Here is a 26,199-nt window from a genome sequence, read left to right on the forward strand (position 1 = left end):
CATTAATATCATCCATATTAAACATTAGTGTGGTACAATTGCACTGGTTAAGAAAGAAAATTAAATTCCTGATCACTGCAGTTATTCTGGAACAAAAACTGTGAATAACTCAGGCCAAAAAAGTCTTTCAGTGTTAAGTATATTTTATTGAAGGATAATTGGCAGGTCCCGTAATAGCATGTGTAGGCATTGATGAACTAGTTTACTGTGGCCAATTTGGCTTTTACTGAGCTTCACTGCAGGCTCTTTAAACTCCTCCACATCCTGGACGCTTGCTAGGAAAATGTTGAAGAAATGTGAAACTGATGAGAAAACAAAGCTTTTATTTCAAGACTGTTAAAATTTAAACTCCTAAAACATTTTGCTGTGATTAGAACAACTGAAAAGGTCTTTTGATGTAGTTGAGATTTTCTGTCATTTTGTTTTGTTGTTTGGATGTTTTTTGAGTCTTATTCCTTTTTTCTTTTTCTTTTTTTTTTTTTTTTTTTTGTCCTTAAACTTAGCTCAGGCAAAATAAGCTGATAGATGTCTAAATGATAGGAACATCCTTGATCAGACAACTAATGCCTCCCATTTTCTAGCAGAAATGGACTCTCCTATTTAGATATTAGGAGATCATTTCTCTGTAGTGTCTTACAGATTTTAAATTTTAAAACAGGATCTTTAATTCTTACGATTTTAGTGTGGATATCCACTTGAAAATCAAAGTATGTAATAAATTTTACTGGTAATTTGCTTTGTCTGCAGTTGAAGACAATGCCCCATAGTTGCATCTATGTATAAGTATAGACTATTGAGATTTTGGTCTTATAGCCGCGGTGCATGCAACTGCAAACAAAACATGCTTCTGAATTGTAAACTGAAGCTTTCTCTTTTTCACTCTGTGTTTACACGTGCCTTTCTATCTTGGTTTGAATGGCATAATAATACATTAGAAACATAGGAAAAGCCTTTTCTTGTCCCTTTTATTCCACAGGATCTCGTAGAACCTTCCATATAAAAAAACTTGTATTATATGATTAAACATACACAGAGAATGTACAGAAAATAATACCTGGTCCATTTCTGTGGTGGGAGCAAGTACCTTTTCACTAGCTATATTGTCTGTAGAATAGGAAATGAAAACTGCCAAAACATAGAAATTTGAGTGAACCTGTAGGTAGTAGAACACTTTTGGAATTACAGTAACATTCTTTCTTTGCTTAAAATACTATACAGTATTTGATAATTACAGGTAATATCTCTTCTGGTGTATCTTTTGAGATATAACACCTTTAGCTGGATTGTCATAGAATATCACTTCTGCACCTTGAACATCGTCTGTTCATGAAAATAATTAGACCTTGTCCTTCGTAACTTAATAAATCTAGAAAGATCATAGTCCAAACTGGCATGATAATGGTTTGTGGTTTTTAATATTTGTCCTGTGTGAGTAGTTTTGTACAGGATGCTGCAAAGGTTTGGAACATGCATATCGTTCCACTGTTTTATGAATCATGTAGGCATGTGGCAGTTTAAGGGCCTAAGAACTTGCGGAGCTGTTAATTGGTGTAGGAAGCACACAAAATTACCTGAGAATCAAACAAAATGCTTCTGCAAACTACAAACAGCCAGTTGGATAGTTAAAATAATGTCATGAACAAATGGTTTTATGTCAAACAAAAAAAATTACAGTAAATAGCTTAAAGATAAGATTGTTTCCCTCCATCCCCTGCATCCTCTGCAGCAAACCATGCCTATAATTAATACCAACCAGTAAACTTTAGTTCCTTTGTCATTGATAAACAGTACTTAATTTTCCAATAAATGTTATAATCTCTTCAATCTAATAGACTTTGGGTCTCTGTTGACCCATTTTGGCTATCCCAGGATCTTCAACAGTTGTGTTTTGGTAGCAGCTGTGTCATCTTTGAGCTATTTGAGGCTCAAGTGAAAGTCAAGTTCATGCAGTTTATGAAGTTAACACTGTTTTCTAGTGCAGGCAAACCAGTGGAGATTGTGAGTCTTAAATTCTGATACACATTTAAATGGTAGATTAAATCTTTTCCAGGGTTCATGCTGCGGTGGCACACCCTGTTAAGGATGTGAATCTGCTCCTGTATCACCCTACTCCGTGGTTCGCCTTATCAATTAAAATCAGCACTGTCTTGCTTGATTTTAAAAAGTTGTGAATTGCTGCAACTTAGGACAGATTTGCATCATGTTCAGCTCCTTGTTTCATGACTAACTTCTTCAGTTGTCCTAGGTTTAGCCACTACTAAATCTCTCTCAATATTTAGCTTCCACAGTCCCACAGAATTCTGAGTTCAGAGGACATATAACCTCTATAGCTACACTCTTTTCTTGAAGATAAAAGTATTTACTGATATTTGTTGGATTGCATGACCTGCACATTATGTCCTCACTTGCCACAAAAATTTATTTTTAGTGTTGAGTGTAATTCAGCGTTTGTCATCTGAATGAGAAGTAAGCCTTTTTATGAATGATTTTGTGCAATGAAAAGGATATTGTACTTACATAAATGTTAATCAAACTCTGTAGATTTCTGCTTGTTTTATATAATGAATATTATTATTTGAAAAATGCAAATTTGTTTTGAAACCAAACCTGTTTTTCTTGCCTACATTTCAGTCAGAACTAAGACATGGTCCGTTTTACTATATGAAGCAGCCACTCACCACAGACCCTGTTGATGTTGTACCACAGGATGGACGGAATGATTTCTATTGCTGGGTTTGTCATCGGGAAGGCCAAGTCCTCTGCTGTGAACTCTGTCCTCGGGTTTATCATGCTAAGTGTCTGAAACTGACAGCGGAACCAGAGGGGGATTGGTTTTGCCCAGAATGTGAGGTTAGTTTGTTATAAGGAGTGGATTTCTTTCATGTGTGTGAGATAGAAGCAGCTTTTTTACATTCCTGAACGTTTGCTTTATTCCTGTATGACCTCTTGGTAACAGTACCAGAAGAATTTGTACAAAAAAAGGAGGCATCTCTTGCTGCTTCCCCACTTCTCTGTATGTGTTCCTGGATTGTGTTTGCCTTCTTACCATGACTCAACTTCCTTTGTGTTCCCATCTCTAGAGAAGGCCACATTTCAAAGAGTGATCCCTTCATCACACCTCTAATTCTGAAAACATTCTGCATTTTCAACTAGTTTAACTTATGCTTCTTCCTGTGGGCTGATAGCTCTGCAGCAGCGCTCAAAATATTTGCCACTGTAGGGTTTACGTACACAAGTGAATATTATTATTACTACTATTTTTTTTTCTGCAGGGCTAAGGAAGAATTTAACCATTCCTCTCCAATGATTCCTGGGGAGAGAATAATTAGCATCATAGTATCTTCAATGAAAGTAAATTGGTTTATCACATGTTTTCCTTTGGCCACTTATTGTATTAGAGCCCAGGTTAATTTCTCACTTATTCACATTGCTGTGAACTTGCATTGTATTGAAATTATGTATTCCCACATTCACTTTGTGTGATGTAGGAGATGGATGCAGTTTTCAGTCCTTTCCCTTTTTTAAAAATTTTGTTTCTGTTTTTTTTTTTAAACTTTTGTTAATGTATTCAGAATTAAAATTGAGTAAAACAATTATCCGAAATACTTATGCTGCGTCATCAGAAATGTTTTGTTTCATAGGAGGTGGTTATTTTCTTCCATTCAAATGCTGGGATGTTTTAACGGAGAAGAATTCACCTCAAAATGTTTGCTGACAAAATATTTTGTAATCTTAATTTTTAGAAAATCACAGTTGCAGAATGCATAGAAACACAGAGTAAAGCTATGACAATGCTCACCATTGAACAGCTATCATATTTACTGAAGTTTGCACTACAGAAAATGAAACAGCCAGGGGTAAGGAAGATTTTTTTGTATGCTTGGATCGTATCTTTGTCATAATACTGCATTTTGCTTCCTTTTGTTGATCTTGAGCCTAGCATATTTTATTGGACTGTATATGACAGCTTCTGTACTGTCTACCACCTGGTGCAAACAATAGTTAAGACTATATATATGGTTTTGGAGTGCATTTAAAATGTAACTTTTAATGCAACTTCCGGAGATATTTTCAGTACACCTGCTGAAACTACAGTGTGGCTTCCCAGGGGGACTTTGTGTTTTCTCACTCACTGAAAGTGGACGATGCTATTTCTAAGATACAAGGGGAATGACAGGATATGATCTCTTACCAGTCCAGGTACATGGGCAAGATTGTAAGCACAGACACTGTTTGGTAATTCATTATAACCATTGAAAAACTAGCATCTGTCTGTTAGGAGAAATTGTTTTTACCACAAAAATTAGTTGTATCATATACTTGTAAAACACTGAATATTTTTCACTCAATGTGGTGAAAACCTGTGCCATCAACTTGCATGCCAGTTGAGATTGCTGCTCTATGAATTTTTGTCTTGGAGGCAAAATTGTTTCCTCTTGACTTTTACCTTTCTCCACAAGTCTGTCTTAGTCCTCAAAATCAACATGCTTCTAAGTTTCAGATGTTCCAGTCACTGATTCTATGATTCGGTTTCTGGTCACTCTTTCTTCGCTGTGCAAGCTTTGTCTAGTTTTCACACATGTGAAGAAAAAGTAAATCAAAGTAAGATGCTGTGATGAATTGCCATGGCTTGCTTTAACTCCTGTTCCTTTCTTGTACCTGTAAATAAATTAGAGGAGTCTGTCTGCAATGTTACAGTAAAATACGTTGGGAAAACCAGATGTGTGGAATCATGGGCTCTTTGCAACTCTGGTGTCTCTACGATAAGTATTTTAGCAGAACAATAGTGGCACTTTCTGGAAAGGTTACTCTTTAGTTTTGATACACTTTAGCTCTTGAAGTATTTTTACTCTGGAGTGGTCAATACTCTTCTTTTAGGAGGAGTCGTTAGAAGCTTTAAGTGCTGCTTTTCAGAAGCAAAGTGTCAGTTTTTGTTGATATTGAGTCGACAATCAAAGCATTTTGAAAATGCAGCTAGAAAAATAATGTTTAATGAAGGCTATAGAAATATTTTGCCCTTTAGGCATTTTACTAATAACCTGTTGTTTTTGTGCCTGATTAGAAAAATATATATTAATGAAACTGTTCAATATTAAGATGCAGTGTGATTTTTTTTTTCCTAACAGACAGAGCCATTTCAAAAGCCAGTTTCACTGGATCAACACCCAGATTATGCAGAATATATCTTTCATCCAATGGACCTTTGTACATTAGAGAAGGTTTGTATGAAGCAAGGAGAGGAAGATCCCTTCAGTTTGATTGCTATGGTTAAGATACCTGGAGTGTTTGTTGGGCGGCAGGAAAGAGGTTGTTAGAAATTATTTTATTTTTTTTTTATTGTAGTTTATTTTTGCTTATAAATGCCAGTTCAGTTATAGCTTGAAAATAATCATATGCCCACTGAATGAATCTGCTATTTTGTCTGAACCAGTAGCAATGCTAAGGAAAAACAGTATGAAAAAGACAAACTTACACTGATGACCTCCTCCTGTACAAATGCATCTAATTCCAGGAATCATCCTGTGGGGAGACTTCGTTAATCAGAGTTTGCATTTGATCGTCATGTTTGTTAGCTATTAATGGATCACCGGTACATTGATTTGTCTTGGGACCATGTGAGTGTGTGACCAGGGGTCATTCCAGACTTATGTACTGATCATTCAACAAATACTATAATCTCCACTGCACCTGAGATGTGGAAGAAAAAGGAAACAGTAAAGAGTTGGATTATGGTAGTTTGATTGTCAATTCAATAATAAGCTAGGTGCTTCACATTATGAAGTTCTTCATTCTCCACTGTGTTAATAAATAGTGGAGCACTGCAGAGCTTTGCTCTGCTACTACTTGGTGAAGAGTCAGCAAGCATTTTCATTCTCTGTGCCCTTACAAGTGGACGTTGATGTCTGTGTTATAAAGGTGTGACAAATCCATGTGACTGATTTTATCTAAATGAATTACTTCACCCAGCTGGTAGGTTGGAGTATCAAACATCCTCTCTTATGTGATCTGGTGAATATTTTTTTTCTGGGCCTTGTAAAAATTAAAAAAACAAGAGTTCTGTGGAACAGTAACATGCCAGTAGAATAATATTGTTTCAGGAAATTAACAGATAATGTATTTTTTTTTTCCCTTGGTATTTTTTTTTTTAACATTGAAGAATTGAATTTAGTTTTATTAGAATTGATTTAGTTCATATGTTTTCAGGGCAATCAAAAACCAACATGAATTTGATAGATTCTTAAGTATTTAGAATTACAGGTTTTACTATAAATAAGTAGTTTATTTTATTAATTGTATGACTTATGATAGGAAACTGTTCAGGAAGAAGCTGTCACTTCTTATTCATTACTGTTTCCTGATACATTTTTAATTTTTTCTTTCCAGAATGTTAAAAAGAAAATGTACGGTTGCACTGAAGCATTTTTGGCTGATGCCAAATGGATTTTGCACAACTGCATTATTTACAATGGGGGTAAGTACTTATGTACATGTGTACTTACGTCCTTGAATATGAAACTTTGGATTAGATAAAGTAATAAATCAAGTTGTAGATATGCTTGCAAATGCTGAAAGTATCTTTTCGCTAATTACTGTAGTTCCTAAACACAACAAAATTTTTTAAACAGCTGACATACATAAAATTTAGGACCGAATACTGCCTGTGCTGTCACTTGCTCATTCCACCTTAAACTTTTTTCAAATTGACGATACATTGCTTTAGTGTTTTGCATGATGCTGTGCTTTATAGGAGACCTAATTGAGGAAATGATGCACCATGTTGGTCGCTTTACAGTGTATCAGCAGTGGGCAGGCTGCAGTTGGCTTAAGGGAACATTTTAAGAGTTTTACTGTATTTGTTGGGAAGATAATTGTTTGCCTAATTCTTTTACAAGTATGTATTTTGTGTATACTGGTTTTGCATTATCTTCTTAGATATTCCCTTTTGTCTTTAATACAGACTTTTAAAACTAAAACCTGTTGATTTTATCACAATTTTAGCATAAGTTTTCTTGGTTAAAGCATTTTTCTTGTTTCCCTAGGAAATCACAAATTGACACAAACAGCAAAAGTCATCATCAAAATCTGTGAGCATGAGGTATGCGTTCCCCAGTTAATTTGATTGTTCTATCTGTATTTTTAAAGCAGAAACACATTCCATTGCTTGTACTTGTGATTGAAATAATGTTTTCTGTTGTGTATATTACATAATTCTAGTTTGCGTAGGCTTTCTTTTGTTTAGAGATGCATATCCATGGCCTATGGAATGATTTTGAAAAGGGCATTGCTAAAGTGTCATCCATTAGGATATTCTCTATATATAATAAAGACTTTCAATGGTGGGTGGTGGGAGAAAGGAGACATATGGAATCTGCACAGACACTTATCTTTCCAAATGAATGCTTGAGTTGGAAAAAGAGACACAGATTTTCTGATCTATAAATACGTTTTTGTGTGTTTCATTTGCTGTTACTATATGAAAGTCCTGTGAATAAATACAGAAATGGCTGCCTGTGTTTTTAACTGATCATTTGCACTGATTTTATTTCAGTGGCAATTTGTAATGTTTCGCATTACAAAAAATTGTTATTCTAAATGTAGTATTTTTGAATCGTGTTTCACTGATATAAATTGTCTGATGATCTGACACTTTGTGCCAAGCGTTTTCCTCACCCCCGGGCTGACACAGCAATATGCATGATACGCATTAAATTCTGAGATTGTATCAGTTTTTCACAAAAAAAAAATTGCATGTGTAACCTGAGCCTGATTTCTTAAATGTTTTTTGTAATCTGAGTATAAGGAACAAAATATTTTATTTTTTGTTCTGCCTAAATTATTATAAAATGAAATACCCAATTGAAGTTATATTTTTGTGTCTGGTACAAATGATGATAAATAATTCTTTATCACTGGAACAAATACATCAACAAAGCAAGAATGTATTTTTTTTGACTGGAGTAAATGACAGCATAGCACATAATCTGAAGAGACGTGTAAAAATGTGATTAGTTCATTAGCTGGAAATGATACATTACAGGGGTAGAAAAAGATGGGTTTCTGTCAAAACGGTGTTGAGTTCATGACAAGTAAAGGTTGATTTATGACCACAGAATTATGGAAAAATTATGTTAGTAAATTAGGTTAACATTATAATATTTGTTGATCACACTTTAGATGTGTTTACGCTACTAAATAACCATTTGGTCTTTCTTTTCAGATGAATGAAATTGAAGTATGTCCGGAATGTTACTTAGCTGCTTGCCAAAAACGAGAGAATTGGTTTTGTGAGCCTTGTGTAAGTTAAGGGTTATGGTAGCCTAGATAACAGATTAAACAAAGTTCTCATTTGACTCTGACTTGTTATCCTCTCACTGTTTTCAACCTGTGGTGGTTACTGAGGAGTTAGTGAGTCAAGGAAAACTGCTGAAGTTTACTGAACCACTGGCTTGTGGTTGTGCATCATGCAAATCATGGTCCTCGTGGAAACACAAGCCCATTTCAAGATGTTTAGCTGTCAGATTGCATACTTTCAGTGAGAAATATCAGCATGTCAGAATGTCAGCAAGCAGTTTGCAGCCTCTCAGTCCACAAATACAGGATATTTGCTCATGGGTCATCTGTGGTACTTGCACTTACAGTTTTGAAGGTAATACTGCTTGTATCTTCTTAATGTATGTTTTACCTCTTCCTCTAGAGCAATCCTCATCCTTTGGTCTGGGCTAAACTCAAAGGCTTTCCATTCTGGCCTGCTAAAGCACTGAGGGATAAAGATGGGCAAGTTGATGCCCGTTTCTTTGGCCAACATGACAGGTGAGAATTTAACCAAAGGATGGTTTTGGCTGTAGTTAAAAAATGCATATTGTAATTTTGTGCTCTCAGAGTTTTTGGATTCTGTTTTTTTGAAACTTGACCCTGACAAGCTATATAATACTGTAGCCTATACGTTTTTGTAGAATGCAAGTCGTGTTTGTAAGACTAACACCTACATAATCTCACTGAGTATGCACGTTAATTCCTGTGACTGTGATTTTGTATTGCAAAGAACTATAGTTCTTAAGGGTCGAACCAAGTATTGTATAAACACTATGGGAATGAACATGCAACTGTAGATTTAGAAAATGGACAAAAATTATCTGTGTTGAAAATGCCAGTTTTGCTCTGAAAGGTATTAATTATTCTGTACCTGTGAACCCTCAGCTTAGATGGAGAAAGCCGTGGTAAAGACTAGTTGATTTATAATGAATTAAAAATACAAATCCATATAGTTATAAAAACATGTGCTTTAAAACTGTACAGGGCCATGAAACTATTAAGTCAAAGTTTCCTGAGCTTCCTTGGAAAGCAAAGTTTTAGAGTCTGGCTCATTTCATGATGAATAAAATCTTTCCAGTACTTGTTGGAGAGAAGCAATTTTTCCTCGCATTGGGGAGTTTGATTGCCCTTACATTAGGTGTAAAAATAGATTGTTATATATTTAAGAATGTTATTTTGAAATCTTTTTTTTTTCTTGAACTGTGTTTTTCAGTTTCTCTGCTAACTATGAGCAATGGAAAGATTGTTTAGTAACGGTCATCTTACAGTTCCATAGACTATTTTGGTTAAGTATGTTTCGTCATACTTGACCAATGTTTATTCCTGTTTTATGTGTTACTGGGGAAGTGTAAAATAAGCTAGGAATAATCTAAAACAAGCAATTACTTATATACCGCAGCTTAAGCACTGAACTGTTAAAAGAAGGTGGAGGTAGTCCTTTGAAATTATCTGAGATGTGCATATCTTTATGATTAGGATAAAATAAATCAAAATTTGAAAAAAAAAGAAAAAAAAAGTTGCCAAGTCAATTCACAGTGTGAAATGTAGTCATATCATCTTTTTTTTTTTTTATTTATAGGGCCTGGGTTCCAATAAATAATTGCTACCTCATGTCAAAAGAAATTCCTTTTTCTGTGAAAAAGACTAAAAGCATCTTCAATAGTGCAATGCAAGAAATGGAGGTTTATGTTGATAACATTCGCAGAAAGTTTGGAGTATTTAATTATGCACCTTTCCGGACACCATATACTCCCAACAATCAATACCAAATGTTGTTAGATCCTGCAAACCCAACTGCTGGAACTGCAAAGACAGACAAACAGGAGAAAATCAAACTGAACTTTGATATGACAGCATCGCCCAAGATTCTAATGAGCAAGCCTATGTTGAGCAGTAGTACTGGTCGTAGGATTTCGTTGACAGATATGCCACGGTCACCAATGAGTACAAACTCATCAGTGCACACTGGATCTGATGTTGAACAGGACGCAGAGAAAAAAGCAACTTCCAGTCATTTTAGTGCAAGCGAAGAATCCATGGACTTTACAGAGAAAAATACAGGTAAAAAAAAGAAGGAGGTACAAGACTTCTGCATTTGTTTAATTTACTAGTTAGAATTGTTATGATTAGGAGATATTCTATTTAAAAATTGATAGCTCTTTTTCAAGGTGTTCATTAGTGTTCCTCAACTGAGTAGCTAAAATATGATAAAATTACAGTTGTACAGGCAGAGTAGTTAAACAGAAATAGGAGCAGTGAGTACAGAATTTGGACTTCGCAGACTTACAATGTAGTGAAAGAAAAAATGGTAGCTAATTCTGTGTTGCTCAGGCAAACCATCCATCAAATTAAGATCATCACTATCTGACACCCCCCCCAATATGATATGTTATTTAATATTAGTGTCCATTAAACTGCTTTTGTTGAAAGAATTTCTTTGCAAAAAAAATCAATATGTTCCATTTCTGTTTTTTTTTAAACTTTTGATAATGCTTTTAAAATTGATTGGAGATAAACTTCTAGCAGTCCTGTTTAGTGGATAGCTTAGCTGCAAATAATTCCTTCAGACTTATCATACAATTCTGCATTTTTTGTCACATATTTTGGAGCAATAGAAAAATTCCAAATTGCTAATGGATTTGGTGAAGTTTTTGGCAGGGTCTAATTTTTCAGATTCCTTTTTAAAGGTTTTTTTTTTTTTTCTGATAGTGTCATATAGTCAAGTAAAAACTTGTAAAAACTTTGAAGCTTTTCAAGTTTCTTGATCTTGAAAACTGAAAAATAAGGGAAGTTCTAAAAGCTACATATAAAGGATGGGTGAAGATATATAAGAAATTGGAGACTGGAAAAAATGGTTGAAGTGGCATGATAACAGTGAAGTTTCCTAAATTTTATTTAGTTTTGATATGATCAATATCATAGATTTTTTAATGTTAGACTTGAAATTGTAACCCAAATGAAGCATTAAGTTTAGGAAAAGCTTTCATATAAATTTTTCTTCTTCCTTTCTCTCAAGATTCACATACATTTTTTACACAAATTTTACATAAATCTTGAGAGAAAGCTTGTTTCCCTGTAAATTTTTATTTTAGATGATCTGATATTAAAAATAACATTAGAGGAAGCTGTAGAAGGCTCCTTCAAACACGTGGATGTAGCTTATTATGGAGGTGCAGTTGTGCAATAGAAACGCTTATTCCTTTGTTCTGCAGTGTGTGTACTGTCAAATAATTTCTTAAACAGACAAACATGAAGGCCATATGGACAGTAGATCTGACAGGTAGTGGTTTGGGAATCTTACTCGTCTTAGCCCATAAAAGCTAGGCTGTGAAATGACATTTGGGTACACGTTACCTTGTGATGGGATCCTGTACATCTTATGAAAGTGATGATAAAGTAACTGATGAGTTTAAGTGTATGAAAAGATATGGACATTTCAATAGACAATAACATATCAAAAGAAGTAATTCATTTTATAGATCAGTTATCATGTATGTGTGTTTGTACATCTTTCACACATGAGGTGTAGCTTACAGGTACTGTTTTCTGTCTTAGGATGTAGAGTTTTAATTATACCACACTATTATTTCTTCATAATAGTATCAATAATTACGGGAAATCACATTAAAGCTGTTTTATCAGATAAAGATAATAGATGACGACAGATGTTCTCCTATTACTCAGGATTCCTGGTTATCATGGTATTTCTTGGGATTTTTTTTAAGTTTTCCTCGCACCTTACAGATCCTGTCTTACAGTGCGCAGAAATACCAGATTTGACTTAACAGCTGGCAGCTGGCCTTGGATGATCTTTGAAGGTTCCTGCCAGCTGAACTGTTCTGTTATGTTTTAGTCTATTCTAAAGTAGTATAGTCACTTTCCCACCTGACATTTCTACCAGTATATTATTACAAATGCCAATTTTTGTAATATTTACTTCATGTATGAACTTAGATGACCTATTACTAGAACCTGTGTGTTTTGATTAAAATGTAAATGAAATTACTTGTTTGCTGTAAAGGAAAAAAAAAAATCCTAGTAGTAGGACTGCACTATCCTTAAACAGGAATGTTTTTATTTGTATGCCACTCATAGGGATGTTTCCTTTGCATCTTTTGAGTGATGGAGTGATGTGAAGGAAATAACTTGGAATGATATCCTGGGCTGTATCACAAGAAGTGCAGGTAGCAGGTCGAGGGAGGAGGTCCTTCCCCTCCACTCCACACCGGCAGCACTGCGTTCAGCTCTGGGGCCCCCAGCACAAGAAGGACATGGAGCTGTTGGAGCATGTCCGGAGGAGGCCAAGAGGATGGTCAGGGGGCTGGAGCAGCTCTGCTGTGAAGATGGGCTGAGAGAACTGGGGGTGTTCAGCCTGGAGAAGAGAAGGCTCCAGGGAGACCTTATGGTGGCCTTCCAATGCCTAAAGGGGGCTATAGGAAAGATGAGGAGAGACTTTATAAGGCACTACAGTGATAGGACAAGGAATAACTGTTTTAAACTGAAAGAGGGTAGATTTAGATTAGATATAAGAAACAAATCTTTTACTATGAGGATGGTGAGGCCCTGGCACAGGCTGCCCAGAGAAGCTGTGGATGCTCCATCCCTGGAAGTGTTCGAGGCCAGCTGGATGGGGCTTTGGGCAATCTGGGCTGGTGGGAGATGTCCCTGCCCATGGCAGGGGGTTGGAACTAGGGGTGATCTTTAACGTCCCTTCCAACCCAAACCATTCTATGATTCTATGAAAGAGTTCCTGAAACAGCAGATATCACTACCTTTTAGGAATCTGAAAAAATATATAGACAGTCTTTTAGGCACTGGGGAACACAAATTGTTCAGCAGTGAGTTTAGAATGATAGCATCAGAGCGTTAAGCAGAGATTTAATGGACAACTCTTGCTGACAGGAGTTAGACTTTCTTTTCATGTAATGGCCTACAGATGTTTCCCTTTCTAGACAGATTGGGTGTTTCCAGAAGTCTGTTTTTGAAACATGACTTTGCATACATTTTGAGGGATCAGAGCACAGAATTTTGCCAAACTGTGTTAGAATATCCTAGTACCTTATCTATGAGATTTCATCAGTAATCTCCAACTGCACTGACTAAATTTAGTATGATTTGTGTTTTTAATTCTCTACTTATATATCTAGAAAATGGGCTAGTTTTACTTTTTTGAAGTGTTTACCTGCGTACGTGCAATTAAATAGATAGCAGTTCAGTGTCAGAGTTTGTTTACATTTAAAATAACCAAATCTCGAAAGCTAGAAACTTCACTGAAAACTGAGTTGTTTTGAGGGTAAACATTCATTTGGCCTGAATAGAATTAATAGCTGTAGTAACATGATTTTCCTTACAGTTTCTTTTTTATTAAACTAAAGCATAAGAGACAGTTGTAAGTTACAGTTGAGGTATGACATGATGTTGAAATTATTAAACAAAAATCCTTTCCCTTCTTTTGAAGGTTTAAAAGCTGTTTTGTCCCAGTGAGTATGGCTTTATTGTGATTATTTTTAAATCTTTCTTTATTAATTTTGTACTTTTTCAGCTTCTCCAGCACCAACAAGAGCAGGTCAAGCAGGGAGCTTGTCAGGCAGTCCCAAACCCTTCTCTCCTCAAGCGTCAACGCCAATTTCTGCTAAGCAAGAAAGAACTTCCACTCCGGGAAGCATTCTGAATCTTAATCTTGGTTAGTCTTGACCTTTGAAAGTCTAATTCTGTTACAGCTGAGTAAATTACAGTGGTGTTAATGTGAGAGAATACGAACAAACTTGATTCAATGTAGCTTTAAATGAACAAAGGGCTTTACATGTGGGACTTGTATAATTGTTTCATCAAATAAGCTGTTCTTTTTTGTTTTATAAATGGAATTAAAGTTCCTGTTATCATTTCTTTGTTTTGATGGAAGGAAGTAGTTGAGATCATTTTTGGCTAACCTGTACAAATGAATGTTACTAAACAGTAGGTAAGTTTCTAAAGCTTGTAATTATATGAATATTGCCATTCTTCACCCCTCAGTCTCTTGTGTGAGCTGCTGGTAAAGTTTTCCTGTGTTTTTTAGGGTTTAGGATTTATTAGGGTTTCTCTTTTGCTACCTTCATGTCACCTCTTCGCTAGCCATCCACATCTAGGAAGATAGATGGAGGAAAGGAATTAGCAGACATGTTGAAAATCCCTAAATTTTAGATTCTGGAATTTTGAAAGATGAAGTAGGAAAGTACTACTTTGGTAAAATAGTTCCGAAAGCCAGAGAGACATAAATCAGTTTCTTCAGTCATGCTTTGCTCCCAAGAGTATTCTGCTTCAGTTCTGGCCACTTTTTTCATCCCCATGATATTACATGGAGAGACAGGATTCTTCCTCTTGGTCTTTGCCAAATACTTCAAGAAGGCTTGATCACAGCAAGCAGAATTTGAAATGCTTCAAATTCCAAATTCCAGTGAGCTAAATGTAATTGTAGATACAAGCTTATAGTGTACTTTTTAGTGTGAATCTATCTGTGTGGACATAACCATTACTTACTTTTGCTGCACTGCAGCTGTTTGTTGTCTTATCTGAAAAAAAAATTATGCATTTGGGAAAAAAATGTTAAGAAACATTTTTGTACTGAAATTGTTTGAGCCACAGATGGGAGACATTAGTTGGAGCTTAGAGTATTTTGAATACATAGGGTGGAACTGAAAATCTGTTGTTGTTGTCCACAAGCAATACCATAAAAGAACAGCTAGTATACTTTTAGGTAGAATATCAAATATTTCTTCAGCTTTAGGGGAATTTCCTTTGCTATATATGCTGTTTGGTGCTAGGCATGGAAAGGGCACTTCTTCATTTGTTCGTGTCAGCTATACCTGACATGGCTTCATCTGGGAATCCCGTGGCTTTCAGATAAGATTAATTGTGTGAAAAGGGATTCTTTGAAAAAACAAAAGTGAAAGGACGGAAAACAGAAACTTGTACATTAAGCAGCCAGCTTAAGGGCTGTGTGATCATCCTACAGCAATATTTCAGCAATAAGGAAAGACAAATATTGGAAATGAGCCATCAGTTCTTCCTGGTAGACTGGCTAAAGGGAAAAGTGCAGGTGTGAATGATCAAGCTATACACAGATTGCTTGGAAGAATGTGCTAATTCCAGGTTTATATATATACACGCCTGTCCTTGTGTAATAGAGTCAGAAAAGATGGAGTAAAACTTTGACCCAATAAGGAGTTAAATTTTTCAGATGAGTGATGAGAAAAACTTACTTGTTTTCTTTTTACTAATACCTCAGAATTAATGAGACAAATTGGAAAAACAGATCTTCTCAGTGAGACCTCCTTCTGGGCTAGATAAGTTTGGATTGTGACACTTCTTCCATATTAAGATATAGAGTTCGCTGGGTAGATATTATAGTGTTTCTTGTCTTTATCTTTCCCCTTTTGGCCATCTTTTCTTCTATTCATATCCTGCCATGTAGTGATGGTAACTCTGTATTTATCAAATCCTAGAGCAAAGCTTTCTATAATTTTTTTCTTTTATTTATATACATACTATATACATATATATGGCAAAATTTAAAAAAATCAACACTCAAATTCTTTCGATGAAAATGAAAAAGCTTTGTGAGTGCTGATTTCTTTTGAAATTCTATCCTTATCATGCCTGAAAGGAAACTGCAGGTCTTGAAAGCTAACTGTAAACAAAACACCTTATTGTAAAACCATAAGATGTAAGCTGGCAATGCTCCAGTAAAATCATGATTCCAAACTACACTAAGGAAAAGGAGTAAGTCCCATACTTCATCTCTGACACAAAGTTATTTAATCTGTCCTTGGAAATTGATGAGGGAAATTCCACATTATTCCTGGTTAAACTTTTTGATAGTTTCATCACTCTTTCAACCTCACATGAATATCCAATCTAAATAATGTTTGCTGGAAATACAGCACACTCTTCTTGTCTGTTCCTGACCATGGAGAACAATGATCGCTTTCAACTTTTAGGCAGCTTTCTCTGCTTTAAGGAGAAAGGCTGTTAATATTTTTTTCATGTTTCATCTCTCCAACATGAATTTTCCCCCTTACATAATATTTTCTAAATTGATTTTCTCTCTCTCCTATGAACCATCTCTTGTTTGCACGCAATTTTTTCCCTGTGTGTTTATATTTATTTTTATTTTTAAGTGCTCCAAATGGAATGTTGTGTTACAATTCATGTTTTGCGTAACTCAGTGAACCAGTCTTTAATTCAGGAAGTGTTAGGAAGAGTTTCTTATGACATTTCTGATGTATCGCTTCTCCAGTAGCATCACATTGAATCATATTTACTATACAGCAGTCAGCTCTTTTTTTTCCTCTATTCTTCTTTAGCCAGATACTCCTCATTTTATAAATGGGTCTTTGACACCTCCCCCTCTTCTTGAGTGCAGAGTGCAGAATAACATTTAAGTTCTCAGCACTTACAGAGCTGTAGCTTAATAGCAATTAGAACTATTAATTCAGCTTCTTTGATTCAGAAACACTCTGCAGTTTAAAAACATTTTGAACTGTGACCCCTTTCCTAAAAAAGGCAGCCTTCATTTCTGTCATCTATGGATAAATTACTGTCATCACAGTAATTAAGGAAAATGTTGACTAGAACTGAGTTTTAGAATAGAGTGTTTTGATGTTTGAGGTGAAGTACCCTCCTATAACAACACGCCTACCTGGTGATAATGAGATCTCCTTTCCTTCATTTGCTTCTGGGAATGTCAAAATAAGAGCGAAGCTCCAAAGTTGATATTTTTCACAGGTGCTGTCTACCATATGTCCAGTTAATTTCTTTTTTAGGAGGATGTATGAATTAGTTCAAAATCTGCTAGGGACTTAAACTCTAATCAAACAGTGCATTTTTTGTAGCTTGATAGGGAAAATAATTTTTTTGTGTTCCTTTGCTATAGTATCATATCGTTCCATTCCATGAAAGCAACTCAGCGATAGGACATCCTTTTAGTATTGAGATAATGTCTCCCCTGCATATTCATACAGCATGTAAGAACAAAACATGAGACTGAAGGGTGTTACTCTGCTGTTATCTACAATAGCAATAGGGGAAAAAAAAAACACCTGTTTCTTTCATAAGCACTGGAGCTAGATGCCTTATTTGTTTTGTCATTGTGGATGACATCCATTCAAAGCTCTTCTGTGTGATGAAGTATCTTGAATTGCAGTTTCGGAAAATTAACAGTATTTCTTTCATTACAGAAAAATTAACTTTTACAAATAGCTTGTCTTTCCAACCTAAAAATCAATGCAACTGTAATTCATATGTTTGCAAAGAGCTACTTGTCATCAGTTAAGACGGAAGTTAGGCTGAAATCTCATTTTTATTTCAGCCCCTCTGGGGTAGATTATGGAAAGCCAGAGGAGTTTAATTAAGCTGTGACTTGTGATTGTGATTTTACTTAACTTCTTTGGTAGTCTGCTTTTTGTCATTCACTTTCTGTCCCAGTTTTTTGTAGTGGTGACAAAAAAAAGAGACTGTTTAATGAGATCTTTTTGGCTGTGAAGACCTTGAATGAAATTCTCTACTAAGCACGAAATAACTGTTACTGCTGTGGAATTAGAGTGGATTGGATTTAACTAACTCTCAGTTAGCTAAAGAGCATTGTGGGGGGAAAAATAGTCTGTTATTTCCTTCATCATGCTATATATGGAACCTAAATTTCCATAGTTCTTAGCTGTCACTGGGCAACTGTGAGAAAAAATATCTGTGTTTTACCGAATTTAGATGGAAAACATTTTGTGAAGGAAAAGAGATTCAAGGTAATCATTTCCATGTTGATACTTGAAGGATAAAAAATATGTGATTATACCTCAAAAGACTTCACAGAACTTGACAGTAATTTTATTAATTTACTAATCTGTTTTGTTCAGTCTTTCCTATTCATGTGCTCTTTTTGAATTGTGTTTTTTTAGCTTAAATCTCACAGATCATGTTTGGGATAAGGGGATTTTCATCTGCCTTTCTTTCTGCAGTGAAGCCCCAAACAAAAGTCTGTGTTCTCTTACTGGCAGAAAAAAATATTAAGACAGTACTAGATTACCAGATACCTTTGGTTCACACTGCAATAATTTACTGTAATTCCTATGTGAAATATTTTCCAAAGTTACAAACTGGTATACTGTATATCATGCAGAAAGTTATCTTCCTGAATTGAAATTAATTTCAAGACCATCTCTTACAAAAAGTTAAGGTTGGTTTTTATCAGTCTATAAACGCACAGGAAGAAGAAACCTAGTTCTAATACAAGGAGCAAATTTTTCAAAAGCACTTAAACAATTTACCTACGGCCTTTGTTATGCTATAATGCATATATATATATATAAAATTATATATATATAATAATCCAAGGTGATCCAATATATAGCCTGTATATTTGGCTTGTGGGATTGCAACACATAAATCATGTCTACAAGGGTAATTATTATTTAATTTTCTCTGTGAAAATATACTAATAGCAGTAAATAACAATAGCTTACTAGAGCTGCTGTCGGACAATTTACTGAATGATAATTTCTTGATAATTTAATGTTGATGGAAAAGAACATCCATATAATTTATGCATGCAGTTTGCACGTGAAATATGTAGCATCAGAGAGGAAGAATCTGTTATTTTTAGTGGAGTCATCTTAGAGTTACTGTTTAGCCTGTAGTTATAAAAGAAATGAAATATGTTTCAGGGTGTGTTATTACTCCGTAAAATTTGTCTTACATGGATAATGAACTTTTTACTTTTTGCAAAATGTTTTTCTTAGATCCTTTTTCTTTTTCTAGATCGTAGCAAAGCTGAGATGGATCTGAAAGAGTTGAGTGAGTCAGTCCAACAGCAGTCCACCCCTGTGCCACTCATTTCACCAAAACGACAGATACGTAGTAGGTTCCAGCTTAATCTTGACAAGACAATAGAGAGTTGTAAAGCACAACTTGGTGAGTATACCACTTGAGGAAATTCTGGAGTTTAAAAAAAGTTTTCAAATAGTAAAACTTTAAATATTTTATGCATTAACACAAGAGTAAGAGGGTATTCGAGCTCTTAAACACCAATAGAATACATTGAACTAGTTTAACTTAAAATACAGTGAGACCTTACATTTCAGATTTTTGCCAAAAATCTTTCATCTTTTAATCTGGTTTTGAACCATTCTGTTGAAGATAGTATAGCAGAATTAAAGTCTTTCTATTTGCTTCGTAAATTAAAAAATTGAAGAACTATACCTAACTCAGGTTAGCTGCACAAATTATTATATCCGGTCATACAGGAGCTGTTAAAAATATAAGCATAGTCTAACAGTTAATTGAAGATTTTCTAGGCACTAGAGAATTACAGATTCTTCTCAAAAAAATTACGCAGTCTAAAACTGATTCTGCTAACGTGCGGAAGTAACTAATCAGGTGAACAGTGCTACTAATTTTAAGGTGGTTTACTGTGGATACTAATTATTCCTTTTCATATTTGTCAGCATTGGCCCAACATTGATCAAAGCTACAACTTGCAGGTAGTGGGGGAAAAATAGTGAAAGGAGGGCTGTTGAATCAAATAAAAATAATTGGAATATGTGGAAGGTAATTCTTATACATTTTGATATTGAGATAGGGCACTAAGGGAGGTGCTTATAGCTTAAGGACTGACAGTTAGGGTAATGGTATTTATATACCTCATTCTACTGAGGGAATATTTTTTTTTTTTTGGTAATGCCAGTCAGTCTGATATCAGCATGGAATGTACTTTCCTCCCCACAATTAGGAATAAATGAAATATCTGAAGCTGTTTATACTGCAGTAGAACACAGTGACTCTGAAGATTCTGAAAAATCTGACACCAGTGACAGTGAATATAGTGATGAGGATCAGAAATCAAAGAATGATCAAGAAGATGGAGAGGATAAGGAAGGTACAAGGAGCGACAAAGAATCATTGAGCTTGAAAAAAAAACCTAAGCCCCCAGCACAGAATGAAGACAAGGAGGAACTTAAAAGCACAAGTCCAGAAGTGGAGAAAACAGATGACCCAGTCAAAGAAAAGGCAATTACTGACACTGAGAAAGAATATTCTGAAAAGGGAAAAAGTTTGCAACATCCTGCAAAAGAAAAACTGAAAGGTAAAGATGAGACAGACTCTCCAACTGTGCATCTAGGACTGGACTCTGATTCTGAGAGTGAACTTGTCATTGATCTCGGAGATGATCATTGTGGGCGTGAAGGACGGAAAAACAAGAAAGAATCTAAAGAACCTCCTCCTAAACAAGATGGTAGGATGAAATTCTCTTTTTCTTTTTTCTTTACTGTAGGGCTGTTGTTGAAGTCGGAACTGTTAGCTCTATTTTTGCATTAAGATGCTAAAAATATCCGTACTAAAACAATTTTTATGAATGATTTTTCATTCTTTATGTCTATGAAGGAAGGTTTTCAGTCCCCATTATAATTTTTGGTTTAAATAAGAAGACTTCCATTGAGTTTCCTTTCAGCAACATAGAACTATGAATATACATAACATTTGGTCCGTCCCAAATTTAGAATTTTTTTTTGCTATGTTAATGAGTTCCAGCTGAAACTACGTTTCTATAGACATCCCAAAATCACAGCTGTAGAAGTAGTTGGAATTTTTCAGACATACAAATTTCATAAGGTCCCATTAAAATCAACACTTCAAAGGCAGTAGAAACTTCTTTTTGCATTTGCAGTGGGTAAAAGAGATCTCTAGACCTTTAGGGAAGGGAGTTTGTCAGTTTTCTTAGAGTTTTGGTCATGTGAGGGAGAATGGTACTTACTTCTCTAGCCACTGGATTTTGAAAATAAAGTAATATGTTTCAGGTGAGCTGAGGGACAGTAAATGAGTTATTCAACAAGTGGTACGTTGTCAGTAAGAGAGGACAGTGGTAAATCACGAGAACTAATACAACATTGCTGAATCTAGCCGAACTCTACACCTGGTAACTCATGTCTAGCAAGTGATGCCATTTTTCTTATATAAATGCAAGTTAAATTTAAAATAAGTTAACTCTGATATTTTTGCTGATTTCAGAATTGTGTTGGACACAACACAAAGTGATATTCAGATTTATTTACTTGATCTGGAAGGATTTTCTCAGCTTCAGTGGTTCAGTGATGAGGGAGAGCTGAGTAGACAGAGCAAAGCCTGACTATATATTGCCCTGCTTCATTGACTGTGTATAGGTCCTGAATGAATATTGTAATTCAAATGTGGATAATTTCTCCTCATATTCCTTCTGACTGAATGAGGATTTCATATGTTTAGTGTTATCTTACATATTATATGTTGGAGCTAAGGAATTCCTGTTTTTTTTTTCCTTTGAAGTGACAAGCACAGGTAAAAATGCGGTATTATGTTTCAGCTTTTGACCATTTTTTACAGTATCTATTTAAGAACTACTGTTTAAGGTCTATCTGTAAACAGTTGTACTTTGCCAATGCAACTTATGAAAAGATATCAGATGCTTTTAGATACAAATTGTTTGCTGACTTGGTTGTCTGAAAGTTATTTGTCTTCTACCATTTGTCAGAAGAGGACTTATTAAAGTAATATTAGTTATAGCAAAAAAATGTGTGTAAGAACATCCATGCATTTAGCTAACCAGCCACCCCAGTGAAGAGATTTTTTTGATAAATCCTAATGTTTCCCTGTCAAGGTGCATAGCAAGAGAATGGGATCTGCTATGTGGAACAATCAGCTGTAAACTCTGGGATGACAGGTTTAAGTGGTAATCCAGAAAATGTCTAACAAATGCAAACCTCTCTTTCTTCTAGAGAGGTCGGGCTGCTTTTCTGGGTTTTGTACTTCTTGTTTTGTTTTTGTCAACAGCTGGTGCTTCTCAATTGCCATCAACTTCAACTAGACTGAAATGAGTTTACTTGTAGAATATCAATATGGGACAATTGAGTGATCAGAAGCAGACGGAATGGGTTATGAAAAGCCTGACTAACCTGATCTCCTCCTATGAGAAGATGATTTCCCTCAGTAGATGAGCGAAAGGCTGTGGATGTTGTTTACCTGGATTTTAGTAAAGCATTTGACACTGCTTCCCCCAGTATTCTCCAGGAAAAACTGGCTGCTCGGGGCTTGGAGAGGCGCACAGTTTGCTGGATGAAGAACTGCCTGGGTGGATGGGCTCAAAGAGGCCTAGGGAATGGAGTTCAGTCCAGTTGGTGGCTGGTCACCAGTGGTGTCCCCCAGGGCTCAGTCTTGGGGCCGGGTGGTCAGGCATTGGAATAGGCTGCCCAAGGAAGTGGTGGAGTCCCCATCCCTGGAGGTATTTAAGAGACATGGATGTGGCACTAAGGGACATGGGATTTGGTAGGTCAGGTTGACAGTTGGACTTGGTGGTCTTGAAGTTCTTTTCCAACCTAGGTGATTCTATAACTACCTTTCGAGGAAAATAATTCAAAGTAGTCTGGAAGGTAGCATATGACTCTTCCAAAAATTAGCTGTAAAATTATGGGTCAGATTTGCTGGCGAAAAGCTGACATTAAATTTAATGTTTGTTTAGTTGTAGGTAAAACTCCACCTTCTTCCAGTGCAAGCACCCAGCCTCTACCAGAAACTCCAGTTCTTACCCGCTCTGCAGCACAGACTCCACCAGCTGGTGTGACAGCAACTACCAGTGCTACTTCTACTGTTAGCGCTCCATCTGCAGCCACTGGAAGCCCTGTGAAAAAGCAGAGACCTCTGCTGCCTAAGGAAACAGCCCCTGCTGTGCAGCGAGTAGTGTGGAATTCTTCAAATAAATTTCAGACATCTTCTCAAAAATGGCACATGCAGAAGGTGCAGAGACAGCAGCAACAGCAGCAGAACCAGCAGTCTCAGTCACAGCAACCTCAGTCCTCTCAAGGCACAAGATACCAGACAAGACAAGCAGTTAAAGGTATACACTTTCTAACTCAATGTGCCCATGATGCCATAATTCCCCAGTAGTGATGTCAGTGCTCCAACGCTGCCTAACCAGGAATTCTTCTATATAAACAAAATCTCAAAGTCTGGTTCTACTCTAAGTGACTTTAAAATACAACAACTTACTCACCATACCTGCTCTTTCTGGTGTGTATTTAGAGACATGTCTCCTTATTTGAATGACAAAACATTTGTGTATGTATCTGTAAAATATTTTTGCCATTCTTAGCCGTCACAGATTTGAGAGAGTAAACAGAATTATTTTCTGGATTACGTGATAAAATCATCAACTCTATTCCAGTTGCACAATTACTACCACTATCTCAGTATCTACAAACTGGATCTTATTTTATCTGTCAAGAAGCTGATTTGTACAGTTTTTTTTCATACAGTAATTTGTTAACAATGAAATTACCCAGGCTGCATTTGTCTTTGAAATCCCTGTTGATGGGAAGAATCAGCTCTTAACAGGACTCTGATTCCAGTTCACTGAGCAAACAGTCTGGCATGTTACAGTGTTTTCACAACTGTTTTCTTACCATCCCTTTGCCAGAGGTTTCTGTAATAGTAGGCACATGGTCATGTAAGTTAGCACCTCAACTACTTCAGTTCAAAGAACAGCAGCTTTATGCAAATCTAGCTTTATTTGTAGTTTCAAATTAATCAGCTGAACTATTTTCAGGTGTGCTAGATACATGCAGATATATTCTCCATTCTGCTAATGCTACCAACAAGCCAGTAATTTCTTACAGAAGAGAGGCTTACGTATCAGGGGACACATACAAACATTTACCAGAGTGACATTTCTCTGCTCCCAAACTGTTTTTGTGACTCATTCAAGAAGTGATGAAGAAGTGTTATTTTTCTGCTTATAGACTGCACAAATTTGGTACAGAAATATTCAGTGAGAGAAATAAACGGGAAACTTGGTGTTTTATTTTTAATAGTCATGCCTTAGTATGAGCTCAATAATATGGACTAAACTTTCAGTGTTCAGCCCATGAGTGTGTTTTATCAACATACTATTGAGTGCATCATAGCTATGTTCTGTCTTAAGTATTATATGCTAGCAATATCACATGAAAACATTCTAAAATATACAGCTTTTTGTACATACTGAAATGACACAAAAATAGTGCATAGGGATAATTTGAAGAACTATTGTATTTCAGTAATTTGTGTTTTGAAGATATCAGCAACTGAGACATCTTTATAATGTGAATCGTTAAAAACAATTTAAAAAGAGTTGTCTAAAAAAATTAAGGCAGGTAAGTCATTAGGGATGTAAAGGTGAAAGGTATTTGCTCTTATTTTTGAATTACCAACTGCTTTAAAATTATTTGAAATATTGAGCAAGGATGAGAAAGCTTTTCCTCTTTGAGTTAACTCAAGACTCTCTTCCTGTTTAATTCTCTGAAGAAATTCTTTGCTTTAATGAGTTAATCTCATGTTGCATTCCTTGCTCTGCACCCAGCCAGAGGCTGAGCTTGAGCTGGATGTATGTATATTAAAGACATCACAGCTCAAAACTAACAATAATTAGTAGAATTAGTAAAAAAAAGAATGCAAATAACACCAGAAAGTGAGACTAAAACAGACCGTCTTCAACAGTAGCTCACTAAACCTTATTAGAAAACAAAAAATGAAAAAACTTCATTAGTATGTTTCCAAATGGTGACAAATGAAAACGTCAAAGACTAAGTTATGCTTATACATATGGTATTAGTTGGGAGTTCTCCAAATTGAGAGGTTAGGAAATGGGATGGGGAAGTCCCCAAATGGGAAGAATATGGATCTAAGGGAGACTTTTGCATTGGCCAGTCTAAACTTGTAAGATTTGAAGTTGTTTGCTACATTACCTTTAAGCCTTGTTAATAATGTATCAGTTCAGTGACTGGGCACTGTATAATCTGTTGATTAAATAGCACCATTTTATAAATAAGACAAATCTTGGAAATGGTTAGGTGCATATATTTAATGGACATTAAAATTAGAAAAAGTTTGCCTATTCATTTTCATAATCGTTTGTGATTGATGATCTGCTGTACGTTTTCTTTCCATAGCTGTGCAGCAGAAAGAGATCACCCAGAGCACTTCCACATCAACTATAACCTTGGTTACAAGTACTCAACCGATTTCTATGGTTACAAGTTCTGGATCTGCAAATACACTTTCTTCCTCAGTTAATACAGACTTGCCAATTGCAACAGCTTCAGCTGATGTGGCTGCAGATATTGCTAAATATACTAGCAAAGTAAGTTCTTGAATAAGATTTTCTTTAAGTTTTATCATGAAATGAACTTTCAAATTTCTAAAATTTTAAACTGTGAAATAAAAACTTCATTGTGAAATTAATAATTGTTAAGTTATCATATGTTGTATACTCGTTCTGCTGGGTAGAAACAGCTAGACTTCGATGAGAGTGCTGAACCATCATTGTGGAACTGGCTGAATGCTGCCATTCTAAGCCAGAGTGTATGTACGATATGCTTTAGCTGTCCAGGTACTTTAGACTCTTTGGCTCTCATATTCCCCATTGCTTCTTTTGGTTACACTGCGTTGAGTTTTGGCCTATTCTTGCTATTTCCTTATAAAGGTGTAGATAGCTCCATAGCATCATATTTACAGTAAACATTAATATTTCATTATCTGTATTTAGTAACACATACACAAAAATGTAGCTTTGTTTTAAAACACAAACATTAAAAGCATAAGAATTAATCTTGACTATCAACTTTCAATGTTCTCACTTGACCATATGGTCTTGGTAGGATTGTCAGTAGTAAGCAATGTCAGTAAATGCCTTTTTTTCCTCTTTTTTCTTTTTTTTGATTTTTTTTTTAAAATGTGTCTATTTCCCCAAACTCAGTTAAATTTTTTGTTTGTAACTGACTTCAATGGCCATGTCTTGGTAATTAGAAGGTCAAGCTGTTCACCAATTCAGGACAATTGAAAAAATCAGACTCC

The 26,199-nt window shown here is 35.6% G+C and overlaps 1 protein-coding gene across 16 annotated transcripts in view; it reads left to right on the forward strand.

Annotated features, from left to right (window-relative positions):
* Positions 1-26,199, forward strand: part of ZMYND8 (zinc finger MYND-type containing 8) — an 80,691-nt gene that overhangs the window by 45,853 nt on the left and 8,639 nt on the right. For 11 of the 16 annotated variants that reach the window (XR_007708899.1, XR_007708900.1, XM_035548088.2 and 8 more), the window contains 13 exons: positions 2,632-2,850; positions 3,744-3,857; positions 5,127-5,219; positions 6,385-6,472; positions 7,041-7,096; positions 8,219-8,296; positions 8,696-8,811; positions 9,893-10,374; positions 13,856-13,996; positions 19,102-19,254; positions 20,072-20,575; positions 22,832-23,206; positions 25,296-25,486. Coding sequence is in view for 13 of the 16 variants with exons in the window: in XM_035548088.2 (XP_035403981.1) it covers positions 2,632-2,850; positions 3,744-3,857; positions 5,127-5,219; positions 6,385-6,472; positions 7,041-7,096; positions 8,219-8,296; positions 8,696-8,811; positions 9,893-10,374; positions 13,856-13,996; positions 19,102-19,254; positions 20,072-20,575; positions 22,832-23,206; positions 25,296-25,486 (2,610 nt within the window). In the remaining 3 variants the exon portion in view is untranslated. The remainder of the gene's footprint in view (positions 1-2,631; positions 2,851-3,743; positions 3,858-5,126; positions 5,220-6,384; positions 6,473-7,040; positions 7,097-8,218; positions 8,297-8,695; positions 8,812-9,892; positions 10,375-13,855; positions 13,997-19,101; positions 19,255-20,071; positions 20,576-22,831; positions 23,207-25,295; positions 25,487-26,199) is intronic. The other 5 variants (XR_007708901.1, XM_035548086.2, XM_035548091.2 and 2 more) reach the window with 1 other exon arrangement.

Source organism: Cygnus atratus, chromosome 16 (genome assembly GCF_013377495.2).
Source record: "Cygnus atratus isolate AKBS03 ecotype Queensland, Australia chromosome 16, CAtr_DNAZoo_HiC_assembly, whole genome shotgun sequence".
NCBI lineage: Eukaryota > Metazoa > Chordata > Aves > Anseriformes > Anatidae > Cygnus > Cygnus atratus.